Raw genomic sequence first — 13,425 nt, forward strand, 5'->3', positions numbered from 1 at the left:
AATGATTACAACAATCGTTTATATAGTGAGGAGGTGAATAACTTTGGTGAATGGGAGGTGTGGATGCATGCATGCAAATTGGGGTATAAGTTCCAACAAAAAGTTGTCAACTGTGAACCGTCCATTTTTGCCATATCCCATCTTTTTTTTATAAAGTAACCACACAATGCCTGTTTACTTGTAATTTAATGGTCTTGGAAGGTCAATTCAAATCCTTTTTTATGCTTTGAAATCTTAAGCGAGTTATCTTGGAGAAGGTTGATCATTGAATTCAAATTTTAAAATGCAAAGTAAAGGCATCTAGTTTGACGATGAATAAGATCCCATATGCAACTGAGCACTTGGAAAATAGATGAGTCCCATCACGCCAAAAACATCAAAGAATATATCGTACTCACTATTGCCACGCCCACACCCCACCTAATACTGATTTCACATTCCAACTTTTGCTCGAACTAAGAACGAGACAAGAGGATTTTGAAATAAAATGCGAGGATAGAAACAATGAAATTAGCACTTAAGTATTAGCGAATATATCTAAAACTAATACGTAAGAATACTTATTATCTTAACATGTGAATAAATATAACATTTGTTAGAAGGAGTAAACTCATAACATCTTCATGCGATTGAATTTTGCATTGGTTTTAAAATTTAGGCAATACACCTCAAGATGTTGGTAAAGTGTTCTAGAAAGGCTATCCAATGTCTTCTATAGAATGTGGTTAATTCTTTACACTTACATATGGTAATTTCATCAAATTTGTATTAATATAAATCATCTGAATCATAACTTTAAAATAATTAAAAGAGTTTTCGTAAATGTTTCCTCTAAATTTAAAAGTGAACTTATCAAGTTCTTAAAGAAACCACACAACTTGTAAGATACCAATTCATTAAGTGTATAAAATTCAACCTCCTATTAGTGAGTTCATCAAGTCATTCTCACTAGGAATATTCAATTTCTTGGATATGAACTCAATAAGAGTAAAGAACTCATCATTTTCACATTGGTGAATTCATCTCCGTTTTTCTAGGACCATCTAAATCTTAAGATATGAATTCATTAAGAACAAAATCACAATCTTGTGCATGTTCACCATTGAGATAGGTAAGAATTTACACTATGAGTCTTTCTATAGCTTCATTTGACCATATGAAACTTAGAAAATTAAGTTGGGTATCAATCATGAATTCTTAAAATAATAGACTTAAGGCTTAGACTTATGTCTTATAAGAATAATCTCTCTTCTTACCACAGTAAACTTTACTATAAACAACACAAATTACTACTCGTGAGTCATATAATAAAGATACACGGGGCGGTCGCAGATGTATGCTTTGTTTAGGGTGGACACTAAAATTTGAATTTTATTTGATTAATTACTTATTTTATCGATTGTGTGCACCCTGAAATTTTATTTATGCCCACCATGTACAAAAAATTTGTGTTATTAATATATATATATATATTTGGATTTACCACTGCATGTGGGGCTGATTTTCCCTATAAAATGATTTTTGCTAATCAATTCCTAAGGCACTCAACTTTAAGTCAATTAAGTTAAAAGTAGTGAGCTTTAATTCCACAGTGAAGCGAGTAATACATGTATACTAAATAGATTTCTGAAATAGTTGCTTCGCATACCCAATGGTATAGCTAATCTCATCATGACTACCTAGTTCGTATCACAATATCCCTATGTGATGGTAGGCTTTCAATCAATCCAATTTTCCAATCCATTGTACCTGTAAAGTACCTAAAAGTTTTAGAGCATTCAAATGCTCACTATTAAGATTATGAGTATATTTCAGTCTATTCTCTGTATTAGTAATATCAGATTGAGTGTAGTTCATTGAAGACATGAGGTAAAATTTTTCTATGGAGAAACTTTCAGAGACACAATGTCTTCAATATCGAACTTAATATCTCTAAGATTTATATTGGATTTTTGTCTATCAAATGCAACTATAAAAAAATCTCGGATCAATATATTTTTCTCAATTTCTTGAATTAATTCTAAACCAATTAATTCGTTTTGACCCAATTTAGACTAACAAAAAGGAGTACAAAACTTACGTTCATGCATAGTTTTAAAAGGATCCATTTGAATGGAAGATTGATAGTTATTATTGTACAAAAGTTTAATTAAGGGTAGGTATTTTTTCAACCACCCTCAAAGTAATGGAACAAGCCCAAAACATATCTTCTAAAGTTTGAATAACTCTATGGAATTATCCATTCATTTTTGGATGAAAGATAATATTATGATGTATACGAGTTCCTACATCTCTTACAATGATTTCTAGAATCAAGAACAAATTGATGATCTAGATCCAAGATAATAGAGATTGAGACACTGTAAAGTCTTAACACTTTCTTGAATGTATATTTTAACGACCTTTTCGAGATTAAAGTTTATTATGAATTTTTTCATCCTATACCATCAATAAATCTCTTAGTATATTTTTATAGAGCTTGAATAAATTGAAAATGAGTTGCAACAAGCCTTACAAAGAATACCAACTTTAAATCTTAATTATCGGATATACAAAGTCTATTTCTTCAACGGTGAGACTTATATTGTTGATCTTAAGTATCCTATGCCTTGGATTGTGAAACATGTATTTACTAATTGTATATCCTGTAAGCATGCTTATATTTATAATAATTTATGATGCATACATTCAATATTTGAATGTTTTCATTTGCAAGTTAGTGAACTTGAGTAGTTCAAGGAGCTTCTTCATCGAAAAATTCTAACATATGTTTTATGAATATAATATCTAAATACTTTAGTGAGTATATATATCTATAAGTAACTTACTTGTATTTGGTGTGCAAAACCTGTTTATGATTTGAGATTATTTTGATAAAATTATAAATGAAGCTCCTATTTGCAAACTTATTTTAAATACTTTGTAAATTCAATGGTTTGAATTTATTATGATTTCGATTTATATTGAAAAATAAAAAAAAATTAAATTGTGGTTGCTTGGATAACCTGATATGACATACTATGCTTAATCTTGTTTAGGGTTTTATAATTTAAAATTAATATTAAAAAATCATTTTAAAAAATATTTTTATTAATGATTTTAGTTTAAAAATATTTTTGATTCTAAAATCACTTTTAGAAAAGATAAAAAAGGGTAAACTACACCAATGATCACTGATGTTTGGGTAAATTTTCGTTTTCACCACTAATGTTTAAAAAGTTACAAATTGGTTATTAACGTTATCGTTTGTCACAAAATGGTCACTGGCCGTTAACAGCCGTTAAGAGCCGTCACGAAAAACACACGTGGAACGTTAGATGCTTACCTGGATGGTTTGATTGCCACAGTGGAGAACCTCACTTCTCCCGTTGACCAGTGTTTTACCAAAAATTTAGCCAAAAAATAATTAAACATAAAATGAGCAGGGAAAATAAAGGGGATGCATCTGATTCTATTTTGATTCCATTCTTCACTTCCTCTTTCACGAATGAAGCAGTTTCAGAGAGTTGCAGAAGGTGTTTGAGAAAACCATAAACCGAAAACTTGAGGAAACAAAGAGAGGAAACATAGAAAGCGATTAAAAGAAAATAACGAGCAACACTTCGATATAAGAGGGGTTCGAGGAAATTTTTAGGGTTTAAAGTAAAGATGGTTCTGACATGGAGGTTACGACAAAAAGGGGACAACGTCATGCTTTACGGTAAGCTGTATTTTCAATTTGAGAGAAAATATATTAACCTAGAATTTTGCCAGAAAATTGAATGGGTTTTTTTTTGAAATAATGTCAAATATTTTGTTTTATATTACTCTTGATTCTTGATTTTTGACAACTGTACTGATATTGTGTTGACATAAAATGTATGTGGTTTATGTTGAAATAATGTTGATTTTCTGTTGACAACTTTACTTGCAATGTTTTCTATTTTCTTTTGATAGAAAATGTATGTGGTTTATGTTGAAGTAATGTTGATTTTCTGTTGACAACTTTACAACTAGACTTGCAATATTTTCTGTTTATATGACCACTTTTCATGTTTATATGATATGTTGTACAACTTTACAACTCTACTGGCAATGCTTTATGTTATATGTTATATGATTTCTGTCCAACATAAAGTATTTGTACTTTATGCTATATGATATTTTCTTGATATGATCACTTTATATCCACTTGAAATCATGTATCCACTTTTCATGCTATTTGTTTGTTATATGCTTTATGTTGTAAAGGTTTTGACATGTGGGATATGTTGAATGTTGAAATTTCTGAAATATGTGGGATATATTGACTTTGTTTTTTTTGAGTTTTTTGTATGTTGAATGTTTTATTTTGTTGTAGACCATGCAATTTAATAATATTTTATGAATGTTGTAATGTTGTGATCCATACATGTTTGAAAAATAATGGTTAATATTGTGTTCTTGTGGACCACAAGGATTTGATAAATTATGCTGACTTTATGACTATTTATGTGTATATGTGTGATATGCTTGTAACTATAAATATTCTGAATATTGTATTGTTGCAGACCCTACATGTTTGCATGTTGAATATTGTAATAATATTGGATCATATGTTAATATGATAAAGTGTATATGTGTGTTATGGGTCCTACTATGCTGAATATCAATTCAAAAATCTTGTTACAGGTCGTGAAGATGAAAAATTTTCTGTTGTGTGTCACTACGATGGATCATTTGTACATTCACCTAGAATGAAGTTCACTGGTAACAAGATTGCTTATTTTGACTTGTGTGATTGTGACACAATCTCTTTGCTTGACTTTTGTGAAATAATGGAGCAAATATTAGTCCCTACTCCTTTACAATTATTCTGGTTACTGCCAAATGCAAAATTAACTGAGTCTTCCATTATTTCTTTAGGAACTGATTCTGATGTAATGAAAATGGTACAAAGTTTACCTAGGAATAGATATATTCACATCTATGCACAACTTAAGGGTATAACTGAAAGTGGTTGTTATAAAAGTGGTGGTGTAGAAGTGGATAATGCTGAAAGTGGTGGTGTAGAAATGGATAATGCTGAAAGTGGTGGTGCAGAAATGGATATTGCTGAAATGGGTAGTGTAGAAAGGGACAATGTTGAAATGGGTAGTGTTGAAAGGGACAATGCTGAAAGTGGTGGTGTATAAATGGATAATGATGAAATGGGTAGTGTAGAAAGAGACAATGCTGAAATGGGTAGTGTAGAAAGGGACAATGCTGAAATGGGTAGTGTAGAAAGGGACAATGCTGAAATGGGTAGTGTTGAAAGGGACAATGTTGAAAGGGATAATGTTGAAAGTGTTGGTGTAGAAATGGATAATGCTGAAATGAGTAATGTTGAAAGGGACAATGAGAAAGACAAGTCTAGTAATGAAGGTGTTAGAGGGACAGAAGCTGATTTTGAAGAAGTTGTGGTAGAAGATGAAAACAATGGATCTAATGAATCATATTCTGATTTTCAAGAAACTGATGGTGAAAATTCTTTTGATGATGAGGAGAGTTTACCTAGTATGGTAGAGGAGGATGTGATAAATATTTTAGGGGACATGGGTAGGCATGAGTTTAATAATAGATCTGATGAAATGTTTGACTCTAGTCCTGTTAATTCAGGGGAATTAAACAGTGACAGAGATTCTGACTCAGATGCTCGTCCTACCTTCCCTGAGTTCAATAAAGAGACTGATATGGAGAACCCTAATTTTTAAAAGGGTATGTTGTTTTGTAGTAAAGAGACTTTAAAGGAGGCAATTAGGCAATATGGGAGGGTGAATAGAATAACTGTCTTGTTTAAGGTTAATGACAACAAGAGATTACAAGCAATTTGTAGGGAGGGTTGTCCATGGAAATTATGGGCTTCCCCATTGCATTCACATGATTCTGATTCGAACACTTGGCATATTTAGACTTACGAGTCCAAACACACTTGTGCTAAGTTGTTGAAAAATAAGAATGTCAGTTATAGGTTCATCGAGATGAAATATATTCAGAAATTCATGTCTGATATGAATTATTCTTTGACTTCCCTCAAACAAGATGTGATGACTGACTATGGGACAATTTGTTCTTTGACTAAATGTGGAAGGGCTAGATAGCATGCCTTAGAAATGATTCAAGGTAAATTGAAAGAACAATATGGAAAGATCTATGAATATTTACTTGAATTAAGGAATACAAATGCTGGAACTACAACTGTTTGCAAACTAGATAATAGACTATTTCAAAGAATGTATGTTTGTCTTCAAGCTTGCAAAGAGGGGTTCAAAGTAGGTTGTAGAAGGATTATCAGCCTTGATGGATGCTTCTTGAAGGGTTATTATGCTGGTTACTTACTAGCAGCAGTTGGTACTGATGCTAATGGTGGAATTTATCCCATAGCATATGCTGTTGTGGAGAGTGAGAATCAGTATTCATGGTTATGGTTTCTGGAAATTCTTGGAAGAGACTTGGATATTGACAACTCATATGGATGGTGTTTTATGTCTGATAGACAAAATGTTATGTTCTTAACTTTTGCATTTATTATAAATTAGTAATCATATTATCATAATTATTTATTAAGTTATCCTTGTAGGGACTTGTTGAAGCTGTGACAGAGTTATTCCCTAATGCTGAAGCCAGGAATTGTGTAAGGCATATTTATGCCAACTTCAAAAAAGATCACAAAGGAAAAGATCTTAATGATGCACTGTGGAGAGCTGCTAGAGCAACTTATGATAGAGAATTCCAAGATGCCATAACAAAATTGAAGACTTTGTCTAATGATGCATTTGAGTGGTTGAAACATCTTAACCCTCAACAGTGGTCCAAAACACACTTCTCCACCACTACTAAATCTGACATGCTTCTCAATAACCTTTGTGAATGTTTTAACAAGGTAATCTTATTATAATATTGTTTATATATATATATTATTTTTCTATAACTCTTAATAAATTATATATTGTGCAGATCATTTTGGAAGCTAGAGACAAGCCCGTCCTTACTATGATGGAGCTAATTAGAACCAAAATTATGAGAAGAATTGTTTGCAGATATGAAGTAGCTGAAAAGATTAATGGGCCATTATGTCCAAATATTCAGAAGAAGTTGAACATTATAATTTATCAAGCAACTAGGTAACTCTTTTCAAATTTAATATTTCGTTGAGATATACTGACATATGCTATCAAATATGTTAAGATATGTTGTTGAAATATGTTGAGATATGTTGAAATTTGACATGTGCAGACCATTATGAATGTTTAAATATTCTGTCGAACAATGTTGTTTTTATTGATATATGCAGGTGTTGCGCTACACATGCTGGAGGGTTGAAATATCAGGTTGAATGTGGTCCAGGAAACCAACATGTGGTGGACATGGTCTCCCACTCTTGTTCTTGTAGAAAATGGGACCTGACAGGCATCCCATGTATCCATGTAGTAGTAGTCATACAACTACACAATGATCGACCTGAACCTTATGTTCATACATGCTACCACAAATCCACACAACTTGCAATATATTCTAATTTCATTTGTCCTGTCAAATGTGAACTACTCAACTATTTACATATACCTAAATAATTTATGTCATGTTAATTTTCTAAATTCTTTCTTCTTTGTTAATAGGTGCTAAGAAATGGACTCCTGTCACTGAAATGGAGCCTATTCTGCCTCCAGAATTGAGAAGACCGCCTAGAAGGCCAACCAAAAAAAGGAGAAAGGAAGCTGATGAAGGAAATAAGAATGAACCTAAATTAAGCAAGAAAGGTTCGATGGGAAATTGCTCTAAGTGTGGTAAACCTGGCCAGAATAAGAGGACCTGTAGAGGAGAAGTTGGCGGTAACAGGAGTCTAAACCAACATGAATCAGGATCCAGCCAACCACATGCACCTGACCAGCCATCCCAACACTCAACTCCAATGCAACGACAAGCTCGAACCATCCAACCTACAAGGCAACAAGTATTAAGGCCAAAATTACCTACAATGAGGCCACTTAATCCACCAACAACAGTCCGTTGGATGATGCCACCATCTACAACAGACCATGCAATGCCTGGCAGTCAAGAATCTTTTGTTTCTAACCCTCGCAATCAAGATTTGCACACAACATCAAAAGAATGAAATGGGTAATGTTGATGGAACTTTTTGTGTAGTTTACCTAGGAACTTGACTTACTTTGTCATATACCTATTTCTGCTTGATTGGCTTTGATGCATAGCCATTCTTTTTGTAAAGTTTACTTATTAACTATCCATATTTTGACATGAATTAAGCTTTAGGCTTAATGTGATATTGAATTAGAGTAGGTTTGACAAATTATTGTTCTTACTTGTATTTTGACTTGTATCAGTTTACTGATAATGAAATACATCATATTTTGACATTTCTTTGTAATATTCATTTTTTAATTATTCTTGCAGTTCAATGCAAATGAAGAAAAATTAAATGCACAATGCAAAAAATCAAAGTTTATAGACATACAAAGGAAGAAAAACCATTGCAAAATAATAGAACCATAAGAATTAATATGGAAACACATTCAAACTTCCATTACAAAGCTTTTAATCCACCATTCAAATAACAACATTTTCATTTGTTAACCCAAAGCTTATAGACACATAAAATCAAGATAACAAGCCAAAAAATCCTCTCATTTCTCCTTTCCCTTTCGACTCTTCTTAATTTCTTCAACAACCCTAAGCAAACAAATCTTTCCCGAGGCACCATGGGAGGATCAATCCAAACAAAAAAATGACATTTTGTACTCATTTTTTTCCCATAGTTTCGACAACCAAAAAACCTCCTCCCACAATTTTCATTCGTCCAAGCCGTCACCACCTTAGCTGGTTGTCCACAATTACAAAGTGGAACTTCAATAGAGTCTTCCATCTTCACCCTAGCGAGCTTTTATCTTGGGAAGGATTTGAGAAAAATTTCAACAAAGAAAAATATGAAGGAAAAGAGGTAGATTAGGGTTAGGGATTGGTTTTATTTAAAGGGGAGAAGAAAATGAACGTTAGAGTACTGCTTTCTTCCACCATGGCAATCAAACCATCCAGGTAAGCATCTAACGTTCCACGTGTGTTTTCCGTGATGGCTCCTAACGGTTGTTGATGGCCAGTGACCATTTTGTGACAAACGATAACGTTAGTAACCAATTTGTAACTTTTTAAACATTAGTGTTGAAAACAAAAACTTACCCAAACATCAGTGACCATTGGCGTAGTTTACCCTAAAAAACACTCTCACTCACCGAAAACGGGAAAAAACGCGGAGGCTGTTTGGGTGGGAGTCAAGAAGCATGGACGATTACTGTATTCCCATTTCAAGAAGAAGGGTTCCTCCATAATCATAATATCTCTTATTTCATCTTACTCTCTCCCAATTTCGTCGATGGTGAGTGAGTCCTTTCTTCCATTCCATTATAGATTCACGCCAATTTCTTTATCATTGTCCGCGTTAGGGTTCTAATTTTAGATTCTCTTTTCGCATTTTTGTTTGATTTTATGCCAATTTAATGCATCACTCCCTGCGTTTTTCTCTCCTTCTTTCAATTTTCTTGATTTTTAAAGCATTGTTCGACTTTGGCTACCGGCATTTCTTGTGTTACTATGACGTCATTAGAATTTCTGTCGTGTAGTGTCATGGAATTTGTTTCCCTTCTCTGAAATATATTATTATTTTTATCTGTTACAAGTGTGTTTGATACTGAATCCATGTTTGCTTTAATTTTAAAACACTGTTGAGTGTTGTGCATGGTTAATTAATGGTTTTGGTTGTTGATTTGTAGATGGCAAGCCGAGTTACTCGGTCAAGGAGACAACAACAGCAACAACAACCATCTCAGCAGCAGAAACAGCAGGCAAGAGCTCGATGGACGACATTCCTGACCAGGACACTTGCAGACCTGTTGGTTGAACAGGTTCACAGAGGGAATAGACGCAACAATTCTTTCAACAGGAAAGCATGGAAGTCTATGTGTGATGACTTCCATAAGAAAACTGGTTTGAAATGGGACAAGGAGCAATTGAAGAATCGATATGGGGTTTTGAGGAGGCAGTATGTTCTTGTGAGGTCGCTTCTTGATCGAAGTGATTTCAGTTGGGATGAATCTACTGGGTATATAATAGGCAAGGATGAAGCTTGGGCTGATTTTATCATGGTAAGGTTCTCTATATATGCTTGCTTGTCCTGTGTGAATTAAATCTCCTTCAATCCTTTGAACCCGAGCTCATACGTGTTCTTCATTTACAGGGTCATCCAGATGCTGAAGCCATAAAAACCAGTGGCTGCTTGATTTACAAACAACTTTGTACGATTTTGTCGGAGCCAACAACCAATGGGAAGCATGACTACTATGCTGAATTTGGCGGAGAGGTTCCTTCCTCCCACCCTTCTTTGGAACCATTGAGCACAATTCAAGAAGAGTCCTCATCCGAGTCCGAGGAAGTAGAGGATGTGGTAGATGATCCTGATGCAGTTCAACCTCTTGCTTCTGGTATAATTAGTAGTCGCAAAAGGGGACGCAGGGGAATTGATGATGCTATCGCAGCTGCAATATTGGAGATGGCAGCAGCTTCAAAGCTGAGGACAGCCGCTGTAAAGCAATGTAATGCTAGATATAGCATAGCTAGTTGTATAAAAGAATTGGATGGAATGGAAGGTCTTGAAGAGCGTGTCTACTTTGCTGCACTGGAGTTACTCAACAATCCTAATGCTAGGGAAATGTTCTTGTCTCTCAAACGAGACAAGCGCTTGACTTGGTTGAGTTGGAAGTGCAGAACTCCATCCAACGGGCCAAATTGATAGAAGGCAAAATTTAGTGTTTATTAGATCAGAAAGTAATTCTTGTGTGTATGACCACCAGTTACCAATGGCGGACTGTTGAGATTCACCGAAAGGATTCCAGTAGCATAGGAGACTTATACTTGAAATGAAGGTGAATTTTATTATTTTGATTTTGATGGGTGTGGATCCATATTTGAGAGGCATAGACTCAAACTTTTGAAAGTGTAAATAATGCCTAACCGCCACTCCTTTTTCAGGCATAGGAGTCAAGTTGGTTTAGAGAACAAGTTCATCTCCAACCTTAGAATAAGTTACTTACTAAACTAGTAGGCTTTAGGACACAAAGAATATCTTGGAAAACCTTAAGCTTCTTATCAATTTTCTTTTGAAGCATCCTTGGAGTCCTTGGTTCATTTATTGGGCCAAGAACTGTTGCAGCAATGATAGCCTCTTCAAAGTCATCGCTATCTGGTAATAAATCACCCAATTTGTCTCCTTTCTCTTTTGATGAAAGGGAGAGCTTCCTTCTTGCCTTAATCTCTGTTTTTTCCATTTCTGCAGATAAAGGCTTTATGCAATTTCCCACTACGATCAAGTTAACTGAGTTCCCTGACCTTGTCCTTTTAAGGGTCTCTTCGTCTGGTATGAATCACACGCTTTATGGGTGTAGCTTTATGGCTTGTAGCTTTATGGCGCCAATAAAGAGCTTTATGCAATTTCCCACTACGATCGAGTTAACTGAGTTCCCTGACCATGTTCTGTTAAGGGTCTCATGCAATTGATTCACAACCGGAACTTTCACCTCCTTCACGAATTTCAATGTGTAGAACGGTGGTGCAACAATATTTAGAGAATGTCCAACCTGTTTCGGTTGCGGATTGATGTTCTCATCGGCAAAATCATTGTGGGATTTGGCTGCTGCATTCGATGTTGGCAAGGTGATAATAGAGTCCTTGCAAGGCTGAGGTTGCCAAATTGATGATGAACCGAGGAATGCATCAAATAGGCGACTTTGGTCGACCAAATCCCCTTCTTTATTCATAGTCTCCGACTCAAGTCCCATTAGCATTTGCTGCGCCCTCTCATAGGCCTTAAGATGGGAATCTACCCCTCTTGGTCCATCAGCCACTGCCGGTTTCACTCTCCGCAAAGTTTCTTTAGACTCGCCAATTCTCCCTTGCTTCATCAAACAAATACCCAGATTACACATCTTGTTATTATCAGTAGAAATCGAAAGCACCCTCCGATAAGCATCTTCAGCTTCGACATAGTTGTTATGCTGCATCAATGCCCACCCCAAGTTTCCCTGAAAAAATATGGATGTTTCTTTAAACTTGTGTATCCATGGAGTGTGTAAACGAAACAAAGATGAAAAGACTGAAGGTTTTACCAGCAACTGGGTCGCTTCTTGCTCTACGGAGACCTGAAATTTCTTTCCGTTAGATCGGGCTGTCTTGGTGCGTTTCCCATTGAAAGCCAGCCCTTGTTGAATCAAATACAATTTGTGCTTCAATAAAGATATTTAGTCATCAAATCTTCCACATCTCTGCAGGATTGGAAATTAGAATAACCATCTGTTGAGATCAAAGCAATTTCATATAAACTTGATTAACTTCTACATTTGTGAAAGGAAAAATAAGAAGAAGAAGAAGAAGAAGAAGAAACCTTGTAGAGATCCAATAGGATGTTACCAAGAGACTCCTGAGCTTGATCTGAGCATCTACTTGACAGCTTCAATTGCTTCCTCTGCTCTATTTTGTTGCTTCATTACACTGGACATATCTTTCAAAGCACTATCAACACTATCCCCTGGATTTATGGCTGCCCAAAACAGAGGAATCGCCCTCTCCGGATCTTTTTCTACCAACCGAAACAAAAACAAAAATTGGTTTCTAATTTCCTTTGTAGACGAAGAAAGAAAGGGAAGAAATTAGGAGGGGAACAAAATTAGAGGGCGAGGAGCAGAGTGATGTGAGCGTGGCCGAGATCAGGCCCACAAACATCGGCCAGACGAATCAGGTAAAGCAACACAGGAAGTTCTGCTGTGCGGCGGTTAAAAAACGGCTAAAAAACGGTATGATTGATTAAACAAGTGACTGGTTAAAATTTAAATCGGTTATGTTATATCATTTAACCTGAAATATTATCAAGTTCAATAACATATTAGGTAGCGTTTATATAATAAAATAAGTAGCGTTTATATTGACCTATTTTCTAACTAAACCGGTTTATTTATACCTGTAACATTGCAAATTTACCTATTACATTATAATTATCGTTTTCGATGTTTTTGGGATCGATACAATTTAAATGTATCGATATTTTATGCGTGCACTTCGTTGGGCACTCATTTTGGAAAAAAGTATCGACACATATTTAAAAAGTGTCGATACATTATGTTGATCTATTCTATCATAAAATCAGTATATTTATACCGGTTACATTATAAATTTACCTATTACATCATAATTATCGATTTCGATGTTTTTAGGATCGATACTTTTAATAAATGTATCGACACTTTATGCGTGCACCTCGTTTAGGCATTCATTCTGGACAATAAGTATCAACACAAATTCCACAAGTGTCGATACATTATGTTTACCTGTTTTGTAATTAACTGATATATTTATACCGAGTACATT

The 13,425-nt window shown here is 34.7% G+C and overlaps 2 protein-coding genes and 1 pseudogene across 2 annotated transcripts; 2 read left to right on the top strand and 1 right to left on the bottom strand.

The window, feature by feature from the left end:
- The first annotated feature begins 6,110 nt into the window (after positions 1–6,110).
- On the top strand, positions 6,111–8,113 carry LOC120196907. Its single transcript, XM_039198588.1, has 5 exons — positions 6,111–6,500; positions 6,578–6,880; positions 6,955–7,121; positions 7,292–7,416; positions 7,617–8,113. The coding sequence occupies exons 1-5, from the start codon at positions 6,111–6,113 to the stop codon at positions 8,111–8,113; spliced, it is 1,482 nt and encodes a 493-aa protein (XP_039054519.1).
- Positions 8,114–9,288: 1,175 nt separating this feature from the next.
- Positions 9,289–10,950, top strand: LOC120196731 (L10-interacting MYB domain-containing protein-like). The gene is made up of 3 exons (XM_039198464.1): positions 9,289–9,388; positions 9,783–10,154; positions 10,247–10,950. The coding sequence occupies exons 1-3, from the start codon at positions 9,386–9,388 to the stop codon at positions 10,796–10,798; spliced, it is 927 nt and encodes a 308-aa protein (XP_039054395.1). The 5' UTR covers positions 9,289–9,385; the 3' UTR covers positions 10,799–10,950.
- A 131-nt stretch (positions 10,951–11,081) lies between these two features.
- LOC120196908 lies at positions 11,082–13,027 on the bottom strand (annotated as a pseudogene).
- Positions 13,028–13,425: the final 398 nt, after the last annotated feature.

The sequence above is a fragment of the Hibiscus syriacus genome, unplaced genomic scaffold, assembly GCF_006381635.1.
Source record: "Hibiscus syriacus cultivar Baekdansim isolate YM2019G1 unplaced genomic scaffold, ASM638163v2 tig00117034_pilon, whole genome shotgun sequence".
NCBI lineage: Eukaryota > Viridiplantae > Streptophyta > Magnoliopsida > Malvales > Malvaceae > Hibiscus > Hibiscus syriacus.

What these genes read in the sequence shown, in the direction of transcription:
- LOC120196731 (XM_039198464.1), top strand. An exon ending in CTTGGGCTGATTTTATCATG is followed by an intron (nt 10,155 to 10,246) that starts GTAAGGTTCTCT and finishes CTTCATTTACAG; the next exon opens with GGTCATCCAGATGCTGAAGC.
- LOC120196907 (XM_039198588.1), top strand. Translation starts at nt 6,111, where the DNA reads ATGATTCAAGGTAAATTGAAAGAACAATATGGAAAGATCTATGAATAT. An exon ending in TTTGTGAATGTTTTAACAAG is followed by an intron (nt 6,881 to 6,954) that starts GTAATCTTATTA and finishes TATATTGTGCAG; the next exon opens with ATCATTTTGGAAGCTAGAGA. An exon ending in ATAATTTATCAAGCAACTAG is followed by an intron (nt 7,122 to 7,291) that starts GTAACTCTTTTC and finishes TGATATATGCAG; the next exon opens with GTGTTGCGCTACACATGCTG.